At 28.0% G+C, this 1,027-nt stretch overlaps 1 protein-coding gene across 1 annotated transcript; it reads left to right on the top strand.

Annotated features, from left to right (window-relative positions):
• The first annotated feature begins 149 nt into the window (after positions 1 to 149).
• On the top strand, positions 150 to 401 carry Chro.60044 (hypothetical protein). Its single annotated transcript, XM_659814.1, has 1 exon — positions 150 to 401. The coding sequence occupies one exon, from the start codon at positions 150 to 152 to the stop codon at positions 399 to 401; it is 252 nt and encodes an 83-aa protein (XP_664906.1).
• Positions 402 to 1,027: the final 626 nt, after the last annotated feature.

Below are 1,027 nucleotides of genomic sequence, written 5' to 3'. Positions count from 1 at the left end.
GTGTTGTGGGAGTAGGTAGAAATCAGGAGTAGTTACTGAGGATGTGTAGTGGTAGGCTCAAATGGGGAGAGTTGCGTTAACGATCGGGTAGATGGTTGGGTGGTTGTAGTTAGGTAATAGGAAGTAAGTTTCGATGCAGAGGTGCAAGGATGGGGAATTTGGATGGATGGGAGTTATGCAGGGAAAAGGTGGAAAAAAGACGAAGGATCGATTTGGGTAATAAGGGATGCGGAGGGATGAGTGAGGGTTGGAGTAAGATGTGGACAGAAGGCATGAAGGAGAGAAGAAGTATTTCCCAGAACCTAACTCTTCATCATATTCACAAAATATTTATGAAAATCCAACTTTATTATATCCACTTAAAATTTGTAATCCTGGTATTTATAAATGTCCAAATATAACTATTTACGATTTTTCCACAAAATCTAATTATACGATTAAAAAATTACCTTTACTTGTTTGCGAATCTCTACCAAACTGTAACAGTTAACTTTAAAAAAAGACTAATTAATCACTTCAAACTTTAAAATAGTATAATGAAATTAAATGTTTTAAAAATTATATAACTTTTAATTCTGTATTTATTTTCAAATTTAATTTAATAGAAAAAAAAAAACTCATCATTTTGATCTCTTTATTTTGGTTCACTGTCATTTTTATCGTTTTCTCAATTTTTATTTTCATGCAAAAAAAACAATAAATATTTATTGTTTTTTTTTTTTGCATGCCAAAAAGAAATTTCAATTTATTCATGTGGACAATATTACATAATACCGGTGCATGCAAAAAAAAAAAATAAATGCAAAAATGCAAATGAGTGATATAAAAAGGAAAATAATTAAATAATAAAAAAATAACAATAATTTAAAAGTTCTCTTTTTTAATATTAAAAGAGGAAGGAAATAAAATATCATTTTTAGATTGATATAGATAATTTTCTAGGAAAGATATTTCAAGTAGAAAACAAAGATGAAACTCAAATATATTTCAAGTGGAATTCTAATAATAATCAGTTTTTTGGAAATTC

Source organism: Cryptosporidium hominis, assembly GCF_000006425.1.
Source record: "Cryptosporidium hominis TU502 chromosome 6 CHRO016021, whole genome shotgun sequence".
Lineage (NCBI taxonomy): Eukaryota > Apicomplexa > Conoidasida > Eucoccidiorida > Cryptosporidiidae > Cryptosporidium > Cryptosporidium hominis.
This window is presented reverse-complemented; position numbering and strand designations above follow the sequence as displayed.